Consider the following 22,088-nt stretch of genomic DNA (forward strand, 5'->3'; position numbering starts at 1 on the left):
ATCTCTATTACAAAAGCAGATTTTATTTTCTCTGATAAAAGGCATGTCAAAGGAAACTGGGGTGACTGGTTTTTCTCATGGCATATTATTTTTCACTTATCACAAATATAACCACCAAATTCCTGCCTCTCCTACATTAAGACATGTATACTATATCACATACATATCTATTATATACAGGGGTAAATGATGATGTGCATTGTGTTGAGTGGACATGAAAAAATGAAATTAAAAATAAGAGAGCCTTGGCCATGTGTCAGTTGAGCATTCTTACATTAGCCATACGTAAGGCATTTCTTTCTTCCTCCCTTATTTGCCGCTCAAAGCACCAGGGCCACGGCCATGTGTGAATAATCACACAGAGGGCCTCCGAGGTGCCCTCGCCGCCTTACAACAGGCGCGGTGCAAGGGCAGATGGGGGTGCCGCAGGTTGAAGGACTCGAGAGATGGGGAGGGGACGTAAATGTTAACACGTTGAGGATTTGGATATCCTCACAAGCTTGTCTCATTAGCTGCTAATTGGCAAGACTTTCCCCCCATCTTTTGTTCTGCGTAAGGTTTGTCTTTTTTGGTGGGGGGGGGGTGGCGGAGGAGGAGGAGGAGCGGTGGTGGGGAGGAGGAGGGGAAGGAGGGGAAGGCGAACTACATATTTCAAGTGCTCCATGCTTCGCTGAGGGAATGTTAAGCCCATATTACAGCAATATAAACACTTCTGTCCCACGATTAACCTTAAAAAGCAACTGAGTGCAAAACTAAACGCTCAACCTGTTCAACCAAATTAGCTGAGATCGGGGGGGGGGGGGGGGGGGGCGGCAGCAAAATAGAAAGAAATAGCGGAAGAACAGTGAGTGAGAGAGAGGGCGAGAGGCAAGGACAGGGGTGATTTTTTTTCCCCCTTTCCTTCCCGCTCATTCACCTCTTCCAACTGGGTAATCGTCGAAAAACATCAACACAGCTAAATGGCAAATTATTACCAACGCTCCCCTCGGTGCTGGGTACAAAGCAGACGTATTGGAGTTGTCATGCAGGGGGATGGCCAATACTTTCCTAAAGTATTGCACTCTTTGACAAACATTAACCAAGACAATAAAATACAAAGGTAAAAGTGTTCTTTCCTACCGAAGCGGAGATGGCTTAATATTGGGGGGGGGACGATATGCTACATTTTTCCAATTGGCCATTATCAGCCCAACGACCAACGATTGAAGATATATTTGCACCCTGCGCGTGCACTCCAGGATCGGCGAATGCAATTATGGAAGAGCTGTGCCCACTTGTGATCGGATCTCACTTCACCACTCTGTGTGCATTTACACAAACAATTACACAACGTTTGTCTTCACGAAGACCAGATTGTGTTGTTTTTATTCAGTCTGAATAAAAGACTAAGTGCAGGCAGCTAAGAAAGGTTCATCGATCATTGTGTTGGGATCAATGTTGATATTGTTGCGGTGGTTACAAAGAAATCAACGTTTACCCTATCGCAGGTCAGAGACATCAGCTGAGACTGTGTGAGAAATTAACAAGCAGAGTCAGGATGGACTGAATGAATGAACATGTACAACTTAATATCATATTAATAATGATTTTCAGTTTGTGGATTAATTTAAATAGTTGAATGAACTCTATGAGGCAGACCATTATATTATAAAAGTAAAACAAATCACCCAATCGGCCAAAAACAACAACCGACCACCTACAAACAATATATTTGTCCAACTTCCCAACTCAACTTTTGAGACAGGAAGAAAGAGAAAGTAGGTCACATGAACCCAGCTTCAGGGCAGAACTCAGCCATGACAGGCAGAAAGGTTGGATCATGTGTGCACCTTGGGGATTCTTTGCTGCCATTGTTGATGGTCAGTCTGTGTCTTCATCACTTTTCTGGCCCAAGTCTTCAGCGATGCAGCTGCGTGCCAATAAAGAGCAGAAATACGTCAGGTCAATTGTCCCGTTACTTTAAACGTTTTCATTTTCTTCTAAGGATCAAGTTACTCTGAACAAACTGCGTCTGCTGTAATCTATTTCAATACGGATCATTACAACTGAATAGACAGTATTTTTCCATTCCACCTGTTTGCAGAGGAATGCAAATGATGAGAAAAAGAGGCTGTATCAATATGTGCTCTTATTGAAAAGTGCTATAAATGCACTTATTAATTAATTCAAGACTCTGAATGATGTCTGTATTATCAAGTTAAGTAGTTTTAGGTTGAGGGTGAAACTGAAACGCATTCACAGCTGAGGAGTGAGAGGATGTTTGAGGAATGTTTAAGTCATAAATGGTGCAATGCTTATCAACAGCTCGCAGGAGGAAATATTGGAGGGGGGGAAACAGTGCAGAAGAAACATGATGGTTACAATTACAGTGAGAGTGAGGGCTCTGTTTTATGTTAAGAGAGATGTCAGAGAGGAAGAGAGGGTTAGGAAGCTGGGTCATAGCCCTCATATGCTGTTTAACACCTGACACCAAGGCCCGACCGAGGTTCATAACTCATGGAAAGAGAGGTGAGGAAAAAACGAGTGGGATAATAAAAGAAAAAAAGAAAAACCTAACCCCCCCAGCAGCACAGTTTGTCAGGCTGTTCCGACTTTCTGTCAAACATGTGTCACAACTCTGCTGCTTTTCGAGATTTTTTGCAAATTTTTTTACTTTGCTTACAACATTCAAAAGACCAAAATTCAAAGTCACCAATTCGGACCAAAGACTTCTCGAGCAGTCCAAAGGATTCTGAGCAAAGCCTCTGGTAGAAAAAACCAGGGTAGGTCACAAACAGGCAGCACGTGAGTCCTTGGCTTACTCCGACATCCAGCAGATCAAGGGCCTCGAACGAAAGCGGTACTGACACTGACCCCTGCGAGACCCAGCAACTGAAACAGCCGTAACAAGGTATTAGCAAGCACCTCTTTGTACCCTCCAACTCTCAGCCTGGGTCTAAAGAAACACAGCTGCACAGGGTGTTTTCCAGGGCGGAGGGCAAACCTGCAAGCAACGTGGTGCCCCTGGCTAAGCTCAAGGGTGCAGCTGGAAGGTCAAGAACTCAAAGCAATGGGAGCAAAGTTTACCAAGATTTATTTTTAAATGACATTTTACTCACGGAGAGAAAAAAAAAAAACACTAATTCCACTAAAGTTTTGGAAATACATTTTTGGAGGTGATAATTCTGCTTTTTAAAGTTTTCGATTCATTTCGTGTATTTCCTTTAAATAAGGGGTATAAGTTTAGTTTGCCCTCTAAGAGTGCGATATAGCTGTGTGTGATTTTGTGTGTGTGTGTATGCATGTGCAAGCACGTATGGCGGTCGTCTCCGTGTGACTGTGGGCGTCTGGAGGAGAGAGAAGCCTCATCTGTTACCAGCCCAGCCCGGCCGGCCCACCGCATGAAGTAGAACGACAGTGTGTCACCGCCGACGACAGTGATGGATGCCCTAAATTCTGTAGGCAACTTGGGCAATTGGACACATTAACAACAGGCACCTGCTTTCCCCCGTACAAATCTATTAAAAGATAACAGCAATGGCGGCTCCCGTACTATTAGTAAATTATAGCTGTGTCTGAGTGCGAGGTAAGTGTGGGCCTCCCTTCTCACCCCCCCCACCACCCACCCACCCCCTCCACTCTCCCCTGTTGCACTCTCTCATTGGCAGTCTCACAGTGCCACCCAGTGGCAGCGATTTATAATGCAGAGGAGAAACCAAGGAGACTAAATACTCTCCAAGGTAAATCATTCCCTGCTTATCTGAGGAAAAGATCCATCTACTACAAATTAAACTATTTCATCTATAATTGCACAGAATTAACAAATAATTCCATGATACATATATTTCAGTTCCGTAATAGCCAGATTATAATTTAAACAAAATTGTCAATCGACGCCAATTAATTATTGTCACACATTGAAACTCAAACACAAAACCCACAAAAATACAATTAACACACGTGTTTCAGTTACAGTTGATCACTGAACGTTGGTTGGTGATATTTATTTGTTTGAAACCATTTGGCTCATGTTAATCTGTGGATGTTGTATTTACGATAGAGTGTGTGTGCATGTGTGTGTGTGTGTGTGTGTGTGTGTGTGTGTGTGTGTGTGTGTGTGTGTGTGTGTGTGTGTGTGTGTGTGTGTGTGTGTGTGTGTGTGTGTGTGTGTGTGTGTGTGTGTGTGTGTGTGTGTGTGTGTGTGTGTGTGTGTGTGTGTGTGTGTGTGTGTGTGTGTGTGTGTGTGCGCGCGTGTGGGTGTGTGTGTGTATGTGTGTGTGTGTATGCGTATTGTTCTTCATCCTCCTGTGCACGTCATAGATTTCTCTTATAGGCTATTTTTCCATAAACAAGCCTTTCCTTGAGCTGACTGGGCCAAATGGCCGGTGATTGGAGCCAATGTGGCCGATATAAAACCATTATGATCTACTCAAGACCTCCTCTATTAAAACGTTAACGGCGGACCAGTACTCTCAACATGACACCATTATGACATATCTTGGGCTAGAGCTCAGGTACGCCACATAAACGTGTGTCACATAAATTCGCTGTGGGTAAATATGTCTGTCTGCGAGTGGGGGAGGGGGCACGTGTTTGCGGGCTGGCCAAGAATAAAAGGGAGGACAAGACCAGTAAATACTTTTACAGCAGGCAATTTGTCAAGACGTGTAAATGTCTCCAATTCCCAACAGCACTGGAGTAAAATTTACAGTCACTCGGGAAGTGACAATGCACAAAAAAGGACCACTTTTTACTCTCTCTCATCTCCCTCAGACCACTAAAACCCTCCATAAATCTCCGCCGGTCCCCCCAGATGTCTGCTGTTGTCAGATATCATGCCTCGACAATGCCTTCCGCCATCATTGTCTCGACAGAAATATGATATGTGAAACTGCAGTGTCACATCACTTAACATGATTTAGCCTAAGCTAGCCTGCACCATTTTAATCAATCACAAATGTCACCTTTTTCCCCCTGTAATGATGGAAGCAGTATAGGATCTTGTGTTGGGGTGATCTATACGACTTTTCTGGGCTAATGTTTTATGACTACTGCCAGCTAATGTACTGGAGGATACTCCTCTCTTCCTGTCTTTGGGTTTCTATCTAACTCGCAAATAAGTAGGCCAGTATTCCCGCATGGGTAGTGAGGGAGACACTTCATGCAAACCTTACATATATCATTACATGTGTTTGAAGCCGAAAGAGAGTCTCTAATTGCTGTGCTTACAGGATCTGTTTTCTGGGTGCTGTATATTTACTCTGTACACTGCCAGGTGGTTTGGACAAATATGTCCATCAAATTTCAAAAACAGTGGCTGAGAATTGCTGATATGAGCTTGGTGGCTTATACATGCTTTGCTCAAATATCTCTCTGAGCTAACTGCTCTGTAAATATTTTTAAGTCTCACTGGATAACCATGGTTTTCAGCAAATCAACAATCAGTATGAGGCGGATTCTGTAGCTTCTACCAATGATGACCTTCCAAATATCACAAAACCTACCAGATATTTACCAATTCCTAACATCTCTGTCTGGAGATGCACTACAGACAAAATCATGGTAAATATTTATAGGTCATGAAAATTATCAACCTGATCAGTAGAGCTTAAGTTATTCTGCTAAATGTTTTCTTCATACTTTAAACATTTACACAATAGATGCACTTTCCTGGTAAAGCTTGGATCAGACCCACATTTAAGATCACTCAAACCAAAAGATTACAGGCCATTTAAGGGGGGGCTGTGGAGTGGGTCATCCACTAACCAGAGGATCGTGGATAGATCCCAGTCTCCCAAATTTCATATGCCGAAGTGTCCTTGGGCAAGATTCTGAACCCAATAACTGCCCCTGTTGGTCTGCAGTGTGTGTGCTACAAATGGATGGACACTTTAGGTGGTCATCAAGACTCAAAAAGTGCGATATAAATACAGACCATGTACCATTAAGGCATCAACAGCTTGTAATGAAATACAACAGTATACAAGTGGAATGGCAATAGTACCTGTTACCACAATGGAATGACTGGACCCACAAGCCAGCAGCTTGGCCGTCCCCAGCCTGTCCGATGTGAACTCTCTCAGGTGGGCCTCCTCTGGAGCAATCTCCCCTGGCCTTCCACATCCAGTCTGACCAAGCTCCCCGCTACCCCAGCAAAGCAGATCTATGTCCTGGGAACACATAAAAGAAAAGCAAGCAAATTTTAATACTATTTAGAAAGAAGAACCTGGTATGTATGGGGGACATCCATCGGTGTATAATACTACTACTACATCCTTGCTTCATACTCTGCTTAGGAACTACAGCTACTGACCTGAACCAGTATTTCTATTTTAGTAGTTTTTCATCAGCTACATTTGCATTTTACACAACAATATGAACATATTTGTACCGTAAATGTGGTCACTTACACACAGTATGATGAATAATGGTGAAAATGGTTTAATGTATTCAAATTGCTGTTTACATACTGGTCCTCGAGCCAGCATTAAGTTTGCATAAAGCCAATGTGAAGTTCCCGGCCTCATTTGTGATGGACTGTGGAGCTGATGCAGATCATCGATATTCTCCTCAACATGTTTATTTACAATCTGCCCTCTGTGCTAATTAGAATGTGACTCTGCACACACATGCAGACGCAGATGGGGAAGCTGGATGTATGTGCAGCCATGCACACAGATAGACATGCACACACCCCACAGCGATATTACCAGCACCATTCCATCCGACTGATATTGGAATTTTCCCAAAGAGCAAACCAATAGATAACCTATTACAAAACTATAAGGGATCAATAGCTAATTTCTTTGCATTGATTACCACTCGGACATTTAACATGCGCCCTGTGGACACAGTGTGTGTACCGCAAGCTCAGATGCCCATTGGCCCTCATGAGTATTAAAATTATCGATTCAGACAGAGGACTAAAAATGTCAAGCTGTTCATTAATCTTAATAAAGACTGGACTTGACCAAGGCACCCTTTCTCCCAATGCGGGGATACAACCCATCCAACCAGGAGCACATACACGGCATAGATTAATGAGCTTCTACTGAGGGATGTGATTTAAGTCTTTGCCATTAATAGATCCATTACAAAAGAACAAGTCTTTTAGAATACTACTTACTTTCACCTAGAGTGCATTTCAGAACAACATTTTTTAAATTCATTCACCTACTTACACAGTTTTTACGAAGAATTTGAACACTTGACAACTGAAATAAATGCTTGTGTAAAATGATTGTGACAAATCCATGAAAACTGATCCTGCGACATTTCATTATTCAGCAGGACAAAGATCCTGAACTCACGACCAAAGCAAAGAGGTAGAATATCCTTGACTGGTGTGACTGAGGCAGAGAGACCCCAAAACAAACAAGAGGGAGGGTGGACAGACACAATTTGTCTTCTAATGTCTGTGGGTCAAAGACGTCAGGCAGTGAATGGCTGTCAAATGCCCCTTCTATTCTTTATTTCAATTTAGTTTTGCTGAAGCTCAGGGCCTACATGAGTAACTGTTCAAATACTCCCGGTCTTGATTGTATTTGTTACGAAATTTCAAAGAAACTTCACAAAGAAAATCAGCACTGCAGTAATGAGGTCTATGAGGCTGATATGAAGCTGCAGCTCCGTTTTGCTACAGATGGCCCTCTGCAGTCCATAATAGACACATGTTCACAGGCGCTGCCTAACAACCGGTTTAATCTTTGTCTCATGTAGATGAGGGACTTTCAAAGCACGCGGGGCTGTCCTTAGCTTAATGAGGACCCTAAGCAGGATTTGATTCGCTCACTTCTCTTTTAATCACATTCATATTTCTCCCATACTTACTCTTATGTTTCCTGCTCACAGCTGATTGGCCCCTGAGCTGTGGCCATGATTCGCTACGGTGATGTCCAATTATCAGGGAGAAGGATACGTTACAAAATAATGGAATGATACAAATAAAAATAAGGCTTTTTCCGAAGAAGACATTTCAATAAACGAATAATAGCTGAAACGTTGTTCACTGGCCTGGCTTTACAAGACTCCTTTACCAGATTTTTTGAGAAATCAAAGGCCACAACCTTAGTCCATTATACACCACAAATTGTGCTGTGCCATTGGTAAAGCAGTTACTTTCTCCCCTGGACATCTGCTGCACAAATTCTCCTATCGATTTTTACAAAAGAATTCTGGACACATATAGGACATCTCCGCATTTATTGCGCTGTTTGATTTCTGCAGAGCTCAAGAAGCTTGAGGTTTTGTTTTTGTGCTGATCCTGTCACGTATGCGTCATCCTCTGACTTGTGACATTTACGGCAAAACACTTATTCTCAGAAGGAGGACATCCATTTATTCACTTAAATACTGAGCTTTGTAGTGGAAGTTTTTACACTAGCATTTATAATTACTTTAGGTGACAATACAGACACATTATTAGCACTGTTACATATTTCTTGTCAAAACTTATCACAGTTGTTCCACTCAAAAATTGAATCATTGTGAATTTTACTTGCCACCATAACAAATACATCACCATCAAATAAAAGCCATATAAACCAGTTTTGGTTTTATCTTTGTTTGACAGAAAAACACGAATACAAGACAAAAAAGGCAGAAACACGAGTAGCAAAATGACTCCCACGAACTAACCTGATCCAAAGTGAAAGGACAGAAACTTTTCTTTTCTCCGTCTCCTTTGTTTCCCTTCATTTTCTCACAGTGCTCTGGTTTTTATGTGGCCATGACTCCATTTTCCTTCTCCTCCAATTGTTGCACACACCACATTGGCAGGGTAACCGTCGCCATAGCACCTTGTGTTGACAGCACACCAGCTGACTGAGATTAGTTAACCTTTATTTAATCTTGGGGAAACTTTGAAAGCAACAAGAGGCGTTTTAGAAGGGCACTAACTCAATATCACTGAGTTGTATTTGAACAGTAAGAACCAGTTTGTCGACTCCTGTATTAGTGTGTGTATTTACTTTCCAAATTGGTTTTTCAGCAACAATATATATAAAGAGAGTGTTGATATGGGTGATTTATTTTAGCTGTGACAAATGCCAAGATTTAATGGTAGATATTGTGGGTTTGGGTCGTGTAAAGAGTTTCATTCACCTGGAAAGCTGAGCAGACCAGGAGGCACCAGCAGGGGGCAGTGACAGAGAAGCTACAGTCCCAACAGGCAGTTTCCAGAGAGCCATCCCATCTGTAAGACATTTATGTCCTGTTAAATCACATCCTAATTTATCAGTCAAAATATATCCAGCCTGTTCTCAAATGTTCTATGTGCAATCACTACGACAGCATTGAAAAATTAGTATTTATTAGTAGTATTTAGATTTAAAAAATCAATGAGGGGCAAAAATTCCTATGTAAGGAATGCTATCATTTCATTTTGCCTCTGTGGATCAGTCAGCTAACCAGACTTCATTGCTGTTCCTGTCCTCCTTAAACTTAAGAAATTCATAGGGAAAGGAAAGCATTGATAAACAGGACATTTATATTATTATTATTATTATAAATATCTGAAAGCTATTTAGTTTGGAACTAAGGGATGAGTAGATTACTTTAAGAGTCCTCACATATAACTGGTTAACCACTGTTTTAAACTTGCACACCCAATACTATCACAGCGATTCATAAATTATATGAGATTGTCAATTATATTTACATTGTGGTAAGTCTTGGAAAATGCTCAACCATAAAACACTTCCAACTAAAATGAGTGGCGTACCAAGGCTCCAAAATGGTTTCTTTTCATTTTTAAAATGAATGACTTGTTGTAGTCAACACATGCAATAAAAACAGACTAACATTCAGACAGGTGCATAACAATAAGTAACTACACAGCATATGAGACAAAGCAAATTCTCATACACATCCATTAACAGAAGTTATTTGCAGAGCTCTGCAGCAACACAAGCAAATGCAACACAACCAGTGATGTAGCAGACAACTCTGACTGTTTTAATTCACACTCAGACTTTTGGAATAAAGTTGTTGTCCTACACAATTGTGTAGTCCAACACCTGTCTTTCTCACTGTGACGCCAATTACAATGTTCCACCAGCAGGTGGGGTGGCTGCGCATTAGGGTTTACAAAAACTGAATTTAGATATTAACACATCCAACAGAACATTAGGAACACTACATGGCCACACAACAAACTTAATAACAATAGATTCGAACTAACTGCCACTGTTGACGCGTGTCTATCCAACACACACACACACACACACACACACACACACACACACGCACGCAAAAATGAACTTCAAATCTTTACTTATTAAGATCCTGTTTTCCTCTAATTATTACCACTAGGTTACCAAACAAACCAAGCAGGAAAAATGAACTGTGGCAGTTAGTAACTACAAACAGGTTCCACACATGATATTACTGATTCAAATAGAACAGGTGGATGTGATTTACCAAACTCCAGGTGATCACGGACACCACCTGTGCCACGAAGGAAGTAATAGCCGCTGACCTTTGACCCGTTTTGACCTGAAACTGTCTCATCCTGCAGTTTTATTTATCTCAGAAGATTGTATTATTATAAATTTGCATATAAATCCTGTGAAATTGGGGAAATTGATTTCCATTTTGCATTTACAGACGTGGAATTGAATCATTAGGGTTTATGATATAGTTAATGTTATGAGTCCCATCTTTAAAATATGTAATAACATTTATGTATTCAAAATTTCACACAAATATTAGATTGCATTCAGCTGAATAATCCTTCAATCGTATCCAAAAAGGCCTTTAATGGATACAATGGTTAACTAAGTGTGTCAAAAACCCATGAATTCTACATTACATATCATTTGTAATACAGAATTTACATTTTACTTATACATTTGTTAAACACCTAAACAAATGGAGGGATATAGATTAGTTAGATATAACTATTCAAAACTGCTTTCAAGTTATGATGATGTCATGTCCATTGAAAGGCGCTGTAAAAAATAAAATATATTATTATTGTTATCAATAATAATAATATTAATAATAACATCATTCCATTGTTAACAATAATATTATTGTGACAACTTTTAATGTGAGTCTGTTTGTTTTCATTGGTTATACAGAACTTATACAGGTGGTGATAACCGTAATAACTATTTATGTGAATTAGTGAGTGCCTGTGGTGGAAGAAGACCCGCCTCCCACCCTGCTTGATTGGTTAGATTGGGGGTAGAGTGTGAGGGTCAGCCAAACAAAGGAAAACCGAGTCGGGGTCTCCCGGGTCCCCCCGGTACTGGTTATGTTGTGATCTTGGTGGTCTCCACTGGTGCAGACTCAGTTTTCTCCAGTACGGTGGATGGCAGTAGAGGTCTGCGATCAGGACTCTCCCAGGGCGTGTCCTGTAGGTCCTGTCCCACCACCACCACCACCACCGGATCAATCATGGCTGCCGTTATGAGAAAACAACAAACTGTGGAATAAAGGGTCTCCAACCAGCCACTGGGTCCATCTCATGTTTGTTTTGAAGCCACTTGACCCACTCGGTCTCGTTTCCCCCGCGGTCCACCCACCACGATGCCTTCCGTGCAGAGCTTCGAGCTGACCTACGTCGCGCTGAATGAGAGCGGGACCTTCTCTGAGGGGGACACGGTGACTGGGAAAGTGACTCTGGTGCTGGTGAAGGAGATCTCAGCCCAGAGCCTCCATGTCAAAGCGAAGGGGGACGCCGAGGTCCGCTGGTCCAAGAAGACCGGCGACAGGAACCGGACCTACCGTGCGAGCAATAGATACTTCAAACTCAAGGAGTTCCTGATCGGAGGCCAGGACGCCAAAGGTTCAATCTTATTATTATACACATAATAAGAGCTGACACCCTGCAGGGTTCCTGAGTGTATCCGGTTTTCTTTATCACAATATCCAGAAAAAGTTCATTCACATGTTCCAAAACACGAAGCCCCTCCCTTCCTGGATATCTTCACATATTTTACAACGTAAACTATACAACGATAGTGTAGTACAGTATATTAATACAGACTATATAGTATAGGATATTATTACTGTGCCATGTATGTGCAAACGTAGCTGTTCTTCAGGTTTTAGTTTATTTCATGACAGTGCAAAGTTACCAATCTGTCCCATTCGTTTTACGACAAATATGCCATGATGAAATATTGTTGGGCAATTACATAAAGGGGAAGGTTTCAGATGTAGGGATGTAAACCGTACAGGATTTTTCTTTATCACATCATCCACAACAAGTTGATTCCCACATTCAAAGATTGTTGATCAGTTTTCAGGAAAAATAACTAAAAACTAAAGCTGCCCGTTGTGCAACATGGCCATTCCCTTTTTTGGATTAGTTTTATATATGTTATAATGTATAAGGGTATATAGTATTGGATAGCTATATAGTATAGTATAGATTTTACAAAGTATAAATAATATATTGTAGTATAATATAGTAATATAGAATATGTCACATTAATCCGTCACATTAGTACAATGACAAATATTACAATAAGATACGATTTTAAAGTAAAAACAAAGTGCAAGATTCAGGTTTTATGTAAGATCACACACAGTACAATGAAAAGTGCTACAAGTGGAGGACAGCTCAGCTCAGCAGTGCAATTAGAGCATAAAGGATAAAACTAAGTAAAAAGAGCTTAATGTAAGAAAAGTCAAATACAATTCTATAAATCTATAAAAAACATTAGGTCTACACTGTGTAAACTGTACTGGAATATGTTTGGATGAATTACCTCACATTTTCCGGAAGTGAGTAAGCAAAACATTGCAAGCAGGCAGGGAAACAGGCAAAGTACTTCTACTCATTGAACTATGAGTAGAAGTACTTTGTTACTCTCCTCCAATCACTGTTTTTGAATACTGTCAGTACTAACACCAACATCCTTTCCCTTTCAGAAACGGTTATTCCCAAAGGGGTCCATGTCTATAAATTTAGCTTTAAAATACCAGAAGGGTAAGTACAGTTAGTCAATCTACTGAGACAAAATGTCTGTATTTCAAATTAAAAAAAGCCTGCATCTGCACATCGCCTAAACTGACAAGTCATTTATCCGCTTGTTGTCCGATACAGAAGTATGCCTTCAAGCTTCAGAGGAAGTCATGGAAAGATCATTTACAAGCTGGAAGCTGCACTGGCCAGGAGTTGGAAGCTGGACCGCACTGTAGAAGAGGAGCTCAAATTTGTCTCCAAGGCCTATCCGGACATTCACTCTCTGATGGTGGGTAAAATATCAAACCATAGGTGTACACATCTCTGATATGCTCCCTTAATCGAATCCACTCCAAACGTTGATGGGTTCTCTCTCAGTCCATCTTTCATTAAGTTTCAAGAAAACTGGTTTAGTAATTTTAGCTTAAACTTGCGAAAGACAAACAGACAAAATGACCTCCCTGGTGGTGGTAATCATCTGCCATTCTACGTCGTAGCACAGATCATTGTAAGGCCAGTTCAGAAATCTCTGTACCAACAGATTGAAATGTAAGCATGTTAAAGCAACAAAAGCACGTCCTCTGTAAAAAATAACTACAAATTTCAATTTGTACTCCTGAAGTTTATGGAATTTTTCATTTCAGTAGAAGGTTATTCTTTTGAAAAGTGCTCTCAATGACCTGCTCTTTAGAAAGCAATGAAATTCCAAGGGGAGTGCAATGGTACTCACTTGCAGGCCGTAAGGACCGAGGTATCTAGTCCTGTCCTATAACTGCAACACTTAACACATGCATTGCAATGTCTAATTAATGAAGATGTATCAAAAGTAATTCTTTATGCTGTTAATTGCATTCTAGACACCCCAAGTTGGTTCAGTGAAAAAAGAGATGGGGCTGTTCTCATCCGGACAAGTACACATGGACGTGGGTATTGACAGAAGAGCTTATGCTCCAGGTAATAACATTTCCCTTTAAACTTTAAAGGTCTTGGAAGGAGATCTCCTGCTGAAGGAGGATACTGGAGAGCTTAATTTTCTTAGTTTGGCAGTGATGGTTGTCACTGCCAAAATAAGAACCTTAACTCAACATGAAGTAATAACAATGACATAGATGAGAGTTATCTTTTGACTTTGTATGTACTGTACAGTCGTGTTTCATGACTGACATTTTGACATGTCATCGCAGGTGTTTATAGCCAACGACACCTCTGATCTTAACAAGTTAATATGTCCCTTATGAACATGGTCTGTGGTCCATGACGGTTTCCAGTAAAGCGATAAATAAATAGTTGGTTGAAATTCAGGTCACACTTTAGAGACCATGGTGTGTTTACTGACAAACATTGTGGTTCAAATCACACACAAAAAAGGCCTTCGAATGAGGCTCAGTACAATTTGGAAAGTTGTGTAGGTGGTTCCTAGATGCTCATGTGGTTAGGTTGTGAGAACGCAGCTGCAGGGCAACAGCAATATTGACGTTAATATTAACATTACTGTTGGTGTGTAGAAGAACGGAGGATAACAATTTAGAAAGCTATCATTTATGTATCGCAATGCTGGCAAGGTAAAGCCATAATGACAGGGAAAAAATGACACAGTTGGGAATATTAACGTTTTCAGAAATGGAGGCGGAAGTTTTAATGTCATTTTTGTTTAATCAAAAGTCAATATATTTAAATTTCGGTTTATTTAAAAAACAGTCTCATCTTTTTCCTTTCAGGTTGTCTTTGCATTTCTTGCATTCACATTTGTTTCTGAGTGTGGCTACTGAATCAAATGAAGTGAAAACTAATTTCCAATGTCATGTTGTTTACCTCCTAGGTGAAACAGTGATGATTGTCGCACAGATCAACAACTCCTCATCCTCTGACATGAGTCCCAAATTCAGTTTTATCCAGGATGTGGTGTACCGTGCCAGCGGTAATACCAAACATGAAAGCCACGTTATCCACAAAGTGGCTGACAGCAGCATTAAAGCCCAAACACAGAAGGAGGTCCAGTGTGCGATAACGATTCCTCCTGGTCAGATGCAGACAATCCAGAATTGTGACATAATCGCAGTGGAATACCACTTCAAGGTATGGCATGTTTGAACTGTGAATCCTAATGCTAGTATTTTTACTTCTGAGATATTTCAAAGGGAATTTTTTTAAAGATTTTCCAATTTTGTTGTGACTGCCGGATGTTTCAAGTGTGTCATCATGTGATAATAATGCATATTTTTTTTTCAGGTCTATTTGGATATCAGCTTTGCTTTTGATCCCAAGGTCCTGCTCCCGGTGGTCATTCTTCCTGTTCACTTCCGTCCTGGTCTTCAGCCTGGTGTTACTGCGAGTCCCTATCTAGCTGAAGCAACTGGTGGCCCGAGTATTAGTGACTTCCCTCCCCCAACGGCATCTTTGGGTCCATATCCTGCTTCCCCAAACTCAGGCGGTTACCCAGGAGCTCAAAGGTACTCAGTGCCACAACCTGCGTACTCAGTTAACCCACCACCAATGTACGCTTTCCCAACCAATGCGTACCCTGCTCAGCCGCCATACATGAGTGGGGGCTACAATAACCCAGTGCCTCAGCCACAAGCTCAATATGGATCTCCGTCTACATCCTCTTCATCGACGCCTGTGCTTCACCCTCCGCCTTCAGCCCCAACATTTCATCCACCCCCCTCTGCACCAGCGATCAATCCATCGCCTTCTCCGTCTTTTAACATGTCCGCACCTGCTCCTACATACAACTCTCTGTCTTCTTCGCTGATGATGAATGTAGACTTCCTGTCTCAGGGGGATGAACCTCCTCCATCATATTCCCTCCTGTTCCCGCCTTCTGCTACTGGAAATTCGAATGCAAAATAATCAAAGGGATCCTTAATGACTGGATCAGTTGATTGAGTATAAATTTAAATGCCAATAGTTAACCATGTGAAATCAGATTACCTATACATCTCTGCTAAGTTATTAGTGTTGTACTTGTTGAAGATGAAATCATTTCAAATGAAAGGGGCATATTTGTGCATTATAATTTTGTTTGCATGTAGGCAAAAATAATACTTTTTCTTCGTATGTAAGAGTTTTGTTTGTCTGGTGAATTATTAGGTTGGTGGTGGCTGGTACTCAAACCTCAGTCATCAGGGTACACAGTGTTTTATACGTGCCTTGTTCAACTCAAGTGTCCTGGAACTGATGATTTTTTCAGCCTTATATTTTTTTCTACCTCATTAATCTGCATTGAGGTCTGAAAAAAACAATTTTCACAATGTTTTTATGTGTCAAAAAAAACAAACGTTTTAAGAGGACAAATTTATATTTTGCAGTTATTTTACAGTCTGTTGAGTTTTGTATGAGACGATGACTTTGGTCACTACACACTCCTTCGCAAATCTAATTTGTTGTTATACTAACAAAGTGTTCTGACTGATTTGAATAAACACCTGTTATGGAAATGTTTCACTGTGTCTCACATTGTTTAAACTCAGCCACAAAGTAGAATACATCTTCTGATCTTATAAGGATCGATGGATGGTTTGAATACCCTTGTTATTTCTGAAGGCCAGTCTGGCATACAGTAATTGTAGAAATGAGAGGAGGAAAAAAGGAGGAGTACTAGTGCATTACCAAAAATTATAAAAACTGGACAAAAATACATAAAGTGGGAGTCATCGTTTTAAAATGTCAAATGAATTAAAGGAATCTACAGTTACTGCAGTACACTATTATCATTTTAACATATGCACATAATCATATACATAAACTCACTACTATGCACAGATCTTTATATATCTGTTTGTGGGTGTTCTATTTTTACCTCTTTTTTGACTATCTTCTGCTGTGTAAATTCCCAGGATCATTTTAAGCTCATATTTTCTCATCTTTTTATCTTATAAACTAGGACATCCTGTGAGTTTGTTAGATTTAGCCCTTCTAAGGAAAATCCCATTTCTTTCTCTATTCCTTATTCTATAAGTTATTTTAAATTTCACTTCACATTTAGTTGTTCAAATCATGGTTCTCTTAAACTTAAAGTTCACGTAGCAACTGAAGTGGACATTTATCTCGAGATGTGAAATAAGAGTTTCTCAGACCGGAGTTGTCTTTGAGTTTTATTTGTAAGCTCTGCAGAGGGTTACGCACTCAGCATCATCACACAGAGTGCAACAACGAATAGTTAAAAAGGAAGGTTTTTGTACATTGTGGTAAACAAGAAACATAACAGACAGCAGACAGGAAACTTCTGCGGTCTGGTATTGTGGCTACAGAAAGAGGAATCAACCCCAGCACCCAGTTGCACAGATGTGGGTCAACCTCAGTGATGGGACGGAGCCAGATGTGACCTGCCTACAGAAACAAAAAGCCTGTGAGTGTTGTAGCAGGACGTAATGACCCAGTGCTGCGTACTGTGACAAATGTCTCCGATAAAGGACTTCACTTTTTCATATGAAGCTCTCAACCCAGAGATCTTCTTCTCTGAGGGCGACACCATCACAGGCACAGTGAATGTGACTTTGACTAAAGACACCAAGGTCAAGAGCCTCTCCCTCAAAGCCAAAGGGGGCGCGTGCGTCCGCTGGATAGAGGGAGACGGAGAGAGTGTGGAAATTCATCGCGCGACCAAGAGATATCTCGAAGTGAAACGATATCTGGTCTCAGAAACTTCCAAAGGTAAATATAATTAAACTACAGCCACTCTAATTTGCTATTGGATCTTAACATTTAAACATGATTTACATTCAGCAAAAATATACCGGGTAATAAAACAATGACAGCACAATAAACATTTATTCAATAAGTTCCATATATGCCTATATCGATTTATGAGCTATGCATTGTGCAAGCACAGTGGGGAGTTATAACACATAATTGGTTTTAATGTTGTACCTAACATTTGTAAAATGTTTTACTGCTTAACAAGTATTTGTTATTTCCTTGAATTACAACCTTCATGATAATTATAGATATTGCACATTCTTAGCATAAAAGAGTGATTGTTACTAGCATGGTCAAATTGATTGATTGTATTATATTTTTATAGGCCACTGCATCAATGTTTAAATGTGGTAACTGAGCATCTTTGCATTGTCTGTTCATCAGATTACTGATTTGTGTTAATTCCAACTTCTTTTTGAAGACACTGTACTTCCCCGAGGAGTCAATCACTTGGAGTTCAGCCTTACAATCCCCCTGGGGTGAGTAGGACTGTCTGAATAATGTGTCATTGAATATGTTTATTCGTGGACAGGAATGTTCAGATTTTAACTTGATTGAGAGAATAATATGGATTATAGACACAGCCATCAAGGCAACGTTTTCTGATTATCTTAACCCAAATTAGGTCATTCTCAGAATAAACAATATTCAAATTAAGACTTGTGGAGGATGTCTACCTTAGTACCAAAAATGCTCAATGTCCCAATCAGACTGTGCTCTGTCTCATGTCAGCAGGAATATGAATGTATTATATAAGCTATTCATGTAAACATCATTTAAAATCATGTCTTATTCAGAATGAAGAATGAGGTCAATAGTCAGATAATTACTGTCCGACGACACATAGTTATTGTATGCTCTTTCTTACAGGGATCTGCCATCATCGTTCAAGGGGCGTTATGGAAAGATTGTTTACAAGCTCGAGGCTAAGCTGTCCAGGTCCTGGCACTGGCCTTTAAGACTAAAATGCGAGATCAACGTTTTTTCAAAGTCGCTCCAACACCTTGACCAAGTCTCAATGGTAAGTGGGACACTTGATCGGCTACATTTTATACACCATTTGTCTATTTGGCGTTCTTTTAAGCTTAGCTGCTAAAAAGGAAAATCTCTAAGATAAGAGCTCACACTAAATAAACAACTTGAGGGGTTGAAGGAAAGACAACAATTCAATTTTTATTATGATGAGAAAGTAAAGTACATACTACAGAAATTATAGTTATGTTATATAATCGCCTTTGGCCTCTTTGGTTGACATGCTGTATTGCTATGGCTTACTTGTGACGTTGATCTGGCGGCAGAACATCCAATTGTTATCTTTGCGGGCCAGATGACAGTGTGGGTCAAATATGGGCCAAAACTGTTTTGCTATTTGGGACGAAGATATCTGTTACCACCACAGGGTCATAAAACTTGATGAAAATAACTGTTTGTTATGTTCTTCTCGTATCCACAGTACGGTTCAGTGAACACAGACGTGGGTTTTTTTTCGAGGAGAACGGTCAAAATGCTTGCAATCGTCGACAGACTGATTAACTCTCCAGGTAAAGTCACTCCAACTCACTTGCAACCGAATGTCAATGCAAGTCATGAAATCTTATATCATTAGCAATGATATCAGATATTTGCAGCAAGTCCGATGGAAATTGTTTAGTTGTCATTGTTAATTATCACATGTAAAATAAATGATGTATACGTGTACAAGCATTCTACATCAATGTCTAAAAACCCATAATTCAATCATGCGCGTTTTGACATTATTCTGAAACTATAATATTCAGATGTTATCTTTTTTTTTTTTAGGTGACACTGTGTCAGTTTCTGTCGATATCCACAACCCCTCTTCCAAACGATTGAAGCCCAAAGTAATTTTACAGCAGAACACAGAGTACAGCACCAAATTCTCCACTAAAACTTGTGTCACAAATCTGTGCAAAATTATTGGGAAAAAAATCAATAAGAAATCACAAGAAATGGTCACCTACCAGTTGAAGATTCCTGATGATGCCATCTACACCCTCGCGAACTGTAAGCTTGTCTCAGTTCGATATTACCTCAAGGTATGTTGTCGTGTAACATAAATCCATATATAAATTGTTTATTGTTTGTAAATAGTGGCGGTTAGATATATTAAAATAAAACTTGTATATATAATAATAAACGTATTAACATGGTCACCATTATAACAGACAGTGCTTATGTTTACTGTATGTGCCAATGAGCTCAAACAAGATTTTTGTTCCCACTGTAGACAGACTCAACTCCTAAGTGTTGTACATTATGTTTTCCATTTCCCAGGTGTATTTGGACATCAGCTTTGCTAAAGACCCAGAGGTAGAGTTTCCACTGGTCATCGTTCCCTCTTCCGTGTGTAACGCAGTGCTTGAAGAGGCTGTGGAGACGAACCACGCTGGTGCCTCCGGGGGCCCGAGCTAAAGCCACCTCCCTCCCTCTGCTTTACCTGCTGAAAATGATACATGGACGTAATAACAATCAGTGGCCACACAACTATGCCCCTCCATACAGTTTTTCTCAGCGTCCTTCCTCTGATGATGTTGCTCATTCTGAGATACAACTGTCCTTTACTGCTCCTTCAGAATAGTAATAATCAGAGTAATCATTTACTGGCAATTAGAACTCAGGGAATCCAGAAAACTAAAACTCAGGGAGAAAAGTAGAGTAAAGAGGGAACATAAGTCTCTCGAAAGTTCACAGGGGCGGACTCATTTGGTTTGGGGACTGATGAGCGAACAACCTAGATATTGTCACTTGGTCCTTAACTTTTAATTTTGATCTTCATTTATTCATGCACAACTTAATTGGTCCCCTTTCACTCATCTTATGTTCTCCTATAAAAACTAATGGATATGGTTTTCATAGGCAAACTGAACCTGACATGTTGCAGACACAACATAAGCATTGCAGGCAAAATGGGAACTGTTAGAAACCGATACAGTTTAAATATTATATAAATATAGATTTACTCTCTAGGTAAAGTCAGTGCAGCTCACCATACAACCAAGCCTCATGTTGTTAATCATTAGAGCTCATAAAAGATATTTGCAGCTTTGCACATTGTTTCATTGCTAATTTGGATGGAAGTTGTTCAGGTATTAATGTAAGTGTGATTACTGCATCCCCAATAATGCAAATTATTTGTATTTGTACAGGGTATTGTGTAATAAACTACTGTACAAGTTGGGTCTTTACAACAGGAAATGATTGCATATACAGAGATGTTGTTTTTTTGTTAATAAGTTACACAACTTCTGTTCCCGTTGAAACACTAAACAACAATTACTTTGTCCCCTTTAACTCAACTAGTTTTCCTCTATATGCTAAATGTTGACCGAGGTGGATCTGCAAAGAAAACCTCATGTTGTAAATAAAGTGGCCACTATCCAGGCACTTTGTTCGAGGGTACAGTTTGACCCTACCTCTTCCAAGTCTACTAAGTATATTTATTTTGACCATGGGTCGTTCACATTCTTTGAGCAGCATCCTGATAGAGAAAAACATCATGTGACCACGCAGGCCCCCAAAGCTGTCCCGTTTCTCACAGTAACGAGTGGACGATCCTATTCAGCTTGGAACACTGTTTTCCTCCTTAGAACAGATTTATGACCTGTAATTCTAATTGATAGTCCATGGAGTTGAAGCACACTGGTAGTAAACACTTTCTTGACGCCATAGTGATAAACAAGGAGTATGTTTGGGTTGGGGGTGATATGTGAAACTCCTGTTTTCCTGAGTAAGCATCATATGAAAAAATGTTAACAAATTCCCCCAAGCCCATGGGGACTTTTGCCCATATCAAAAGGACTGTGATGACAAACTACTTGCTGGTGAAGAAAAGCAACAGGCAAGAGAGGAACTTTTAAAAACATGAATCAAAAACATCACTAAGGGTTTTAATTAATTCAATAAAGCAAAGGCAACAGATTGAGTCTAGGGCCATACGAAAACAAAATTTGAAGAGAATAAATGATTGCATTTTGAGATTCAAGTTGAAGTGTTCAGAGAAAAGTCAAAGAGTGTAGAAAAAAGTTGAAATGTCGGGAATGAAGTCGAACAAAATCAGAGTAATTTTCTTGTTGAGGATTTTGATAGTAAGGAAGAAAGTGGCAATGTCGAAAAATAAGTTGAGTAAAGCAGGTTAAGTCCTAAAAATTATCAGGTAAAAAGAAGAAAAGTAAAAACATCAACGATGAAGTCAAAATGTCACAAATAAAGTTGAATTGTCAAGAAATAAGTCACAATGACATCTTAAATTGAAATATTGTCACGTTTTTAAGAATGCATACCAGAATACTAACTCTTGTTATATATTGTGCCAACGTACAAAAACATCTTATGTGGAAGATCTGGTGAAATTGTACTACCAAATCCGTTTCGGTGGCAAGGACATTCACACAGTTTCTCTTCAAGCAGAGAAACAACACTGGGGATTCTCTTCAAAACACTGATCTCAACTTTATTCTCCAAACGCAAAAGGGAA

At 40.0% G+C, this 22,088-nt stretch overlaps 2 protein-coding genes across 2 annotated transcripts; both read left to right on the forward strand.

Moving 5' to 3' along the window:
- Nucleotides 1-11,372: 11,372 nt before the first annotated feature.
- On the forward strand, nucleotides 11,373-16,337 carry LOC133001907 (arrestin domain-containing protein 3-like). The gene is made up of 6 exons (XM_061071616.1): nucleotides 11,373-11,770; nucleotides 12,862-12,919; nucleotides 13,037-13,184; nucleotides 13,753-13,849; nucleotides 14,715-14,971; nucleotides 15,125-16,337. Exons 1-6 carry the CDS (start codon nucleotides 11,512-11,514, stop codon nucleotides 15,743-15,745), a joined length of 1,440 nt encoding a protein of 479 aa, XP_060927599.1. The 5' UTR covers nucleotides 11,373-11,511; the 3' UTR covers nucleotides 15,746-16,337.
- A 955-nt stretch (nucleotides 16,338-17,292) lies between these two features.
- On the forward strand, nucleotides 17,293-20,026 carry LOC133001526 (arrestin domain-containing protein 3-like). Its single transcript, XM_061071124.1, has 6 exons — nucleotides 17,293-17,548; nucleotides 18,015-18,072; nucleotides 18,464-18,614; nucleotides 19,047-19,134; nucleotides 19,394-19,650; nucleotides 19,889-20,026. Exons 1-6 carry the CDS (start codon nucleotides 17,293-17,295, stop codon nucleotides 20,024-20,026), a joined length of 948 nt encoding a protein of 315 aa, XP_060927107.1.
- Nucleotides 20,027-22,088: the final 2,062 nt, after the last annotated feature.

The sequence above is a fragment of the Limanda limanda genome, chromosome 5, assembly GCF_963576545.1.
Source record: "Limanda limanda chromosome 5, fLimLim1.1, whole genome shotgun sequence".
Taxonomy (NCBI): Eukaryota; Metazoa; Chordata; class Actinopteri; order Pleuronectiformes; family Pleuronectidae; genus Limanda; species Limanda limanda.